This window comes from Antrostomus carolinensis, unplaced genomic scaffold (assembly GCF_000700745.2).
Source record: "Antrostomus carolinensis isolate BGI_N321 unplaced genomic scaffold, ASM70074v2 scaffold2288, whole genome shotgun sequence".
NCBI lineage: Eukaryota > Metazoa > Chordata > Aves > Caprimulgiformes > Caprimulgidae > Antrostomus > Antrostomus carolinensis.
Window position 1 is genome coordinate 5,693 of NW_010333498.1, and position 2,823 is coordinate 8,515.

At 41.3% G+C, this 2,823-nt stretch overlaps 1 protein-coding gene across 1 annotated transcript; it reads left to right on the forward strand.

The window, feature by feature from the left end:
* The first annotated feature begins 963 nt into the window (after positions 1-963).
* Positions 964-2,373, forward strand: SOCS4 (suppressor of cytokine signaling 4). The gene has a single exon (XM_010173859.1). The coding sequence runs from the start codon at positions 1,055-1,057 to the stop codon at positions 2,363-2,365; it is 1,311 nt and encodes a 436-aa protein (XP_010172161.1). The 5' UTR covers positions 964-1,054; the 3' UTR covers positions 2,366-2,373.
* Positions 2,374-2,823: the final 450 nt, after the last annotated feature.

Consider the following 2,823-nt stretch of genomic DNA (forward strand, 5'->3'; position numbering starts at 1 on the left):
TTCTGCTCTACTTTCAACTGAGTAATCAAAAGAAGATTTTTTTCTTTTTTTTTTTTTTCTTTTTCAAAGCAGAACATTCAAAAGGAAACCTCTTATCTTTTTGAGAATTCAATACACTTTTGGAAACAAAGGAGAATGAAATCAGCAACCATAGGTCTCAGAGCAACACTGATTTTAATAATGTAAACTTTCTTCTCTAATGAGTAATAAGCAGTTCCATCTTTCACAGCCTTTTAAAATTGCTTTTAGTAAGGAACTGGATTTGTTTTAATCCTTTTCAGTATGTAAAGCCCCAGATATTTCAATCCCTTAGGGGCTCAGTATTTTCTAGCTCCATTTGAAAAGGCAGAGGAAAACAGCTTTCAGAAATTGACGGAATCTGTGACTGATATAATTTAAATTTATTTTTTTTAAATCCAGAAAGTGACCCAAAAGTGTCAGTTAAGAATAGGATCTCTGGCATCCCACCATGTGGATTAGTCGCAAATAGGCATATCAAATAGGTACAGTAGCTCTTTGTACTCTGACCTAGTTGTTTCTGGGTTTGCTTGCTCCTTCTTGAAAGGTTATTTGGAAGAGGTGCAGAATTTGCTCACTGAACAGCTAAAGCAGCATCACCTGCCACGGGAAGTGCTCCCATTTAAAATCCACCCCATCAAAACAGGGTTGCCAACAGCTAAAACTCTCCACTTTGCTGTGTAGGCAGAATGGATACTCTAAAAACACCTGAGATGGTTTCTTCTGGAGGATGCTTTTTCCAAGGAAGGGTTAAGAGAGCCTTGTCTGCGATCAGGCCAGTATTTGTGGAGTAGTGAATTTGTAGTGAATTCAGCTTGATCATATTATTTTTACATGATTAGCAATTAATTGTCGCTGTTACCCCGTATACACCTGCATTGGTCTTGTATTGCACGCATGCATAACTGTTAACTTAGCTGTGTTTTCATTCTCCTTAGGTATTTCCAGAGAGTACCTCGAGGAAGCTTCCTTATGTAGAAAAACCCAACAAGAAACAGTCCACTTTCTGGCAAACTTGTGAAGCAAAACTGTCAAAATGGCAGAAAATAAGGACGGTAATATTAAAAACGCAGATGTCAGACCCAAAAGCAGCCGGAGCAGAAGCGCGGACAGAAAGGATGGTTACGTCTGGAGTGGAAAGAAGCTCTCCTGGTCTAAAAAGAGTGAGCATTGTTCTGAGGCTGAAACAGCAAGTACTGGGGGAAGATCGGGGACTCATTTAAGGAGCCAAGAGAGGAAGTACAGCTGCTCATCTATCGAGCTGGATCTAGACCGGTCGTGCGGTCACCGGTTCTTAGGCCGGTCTCTCAAACAGAAGCTGCAGGATGCTGTGGGTCAGTGCTTTCCCATAAAGAACTGCGGCAGCCGGCACCCCTCAGGACTGCCATCCAAAAGGAAAATTCATATCAGTGAGTTAATGCTGGATAAGTGTCCTTTCCCCCCACGTTCGGAGCTAGCTTTTCGGTGGCACTTGATCAAAAGACATACAGCCCCTGTAAGTCCAAAAGGGGAAGACTGGATAATTACTGATTTATCCCAGCCTGAGGAGAGGGAGGATCAGCTGCGAGACGATGAGATTGCCAACGGGGGAATGGACTCTCCCTCCCAGTCCTGCGACTTTACCGACAGCGGTTCTTCTAGGAGTGATTTGAGGTCTGAGTTGGTTACAGGTAAGGTGGCACGAAGCAGTAAAGATGAGAGTGATATGGACTCTGATGACGAAGTTATAACACTCTGCACAAGTTCTAGAAAAAGAAACAAACCCAAGTGGGAAACAGATGATGAGCTGCTACGGATGGAAACACCTCCAAAGTACCATACGCAGATTGATTATGTCCACTGTCTAGTCCCAGACCTCCTCCAGATCAATAACAATCCCTGCTACTGGGGAGTCATGGATAAATATGCAGCTGAGGCATTGCTAGAAGGAAAGCCAGAAGGAACATTTTTGTTACGAGATTCTGCCCAAGAAGACTATTTGTTTTCTGTCAGCTTCAGGCGCTACAGTCGTTCCCTCCACGCACGGATAGAGCAGTGGAACCACAACTTCAGCTTCGATGCTCACGATCCTTGTGTCTTCCATTCTCCTGACATCACAGGACTCCTAGAGCACTACAAAGATCCAAGTTCCTGTATGTTCTTTGAGCCACTTTTATCCACTCCACTAAACAGGACTTTTCCTTTTTCTCTTCAACATATATGTCGAACGGTTATTTGCAACAGTACAACCTACGACGGTATCGACGCGCTTCCCGTTCCTCCGTCGGTGAAGCTGTACCTGAAGGAATATCATTACAAGTCAAAAGTTAGAGTACTCAGGATTGATGTGCCAGAGCAGCAAAGCTAGAAAATATTTTTATGAAAGAATGAAGTGGTCTCTAAACAGACAAATAGTATGTTCAGTCTTTCTTCCTTCTAGAGGTTTGTTTGTTGGGGGTTTTTTTTAATAGTAATTTTATTTTTTGGTTCTTTTTCTGCAGATTATTTTCCACCCAAACCAGCCTCTGTCTGAGGCTTTTTTATCTAAATGTACTTTGAGTCTTCCCAGCTCTCTTTTTTTTTTTTTTAGAAATTGTATTCATTGTGGGCTTTTGGTACTCTTCCCAAACTGGAGTTTTATGGAATTTCAGGTAGGCTTTCTGGTATTTCTATAGATGGATAGTCTTTAGATCTAAAAAAAACCCTAAAAAATCAGTTTTGAACTTGATCTGTCTTTTATATTGTAATTTACATATGTTGCTGACATGTTTGAAATAATGCACTGTTAACTAATGATTGATTCATCTGTATTTTCTGCATTTCTTT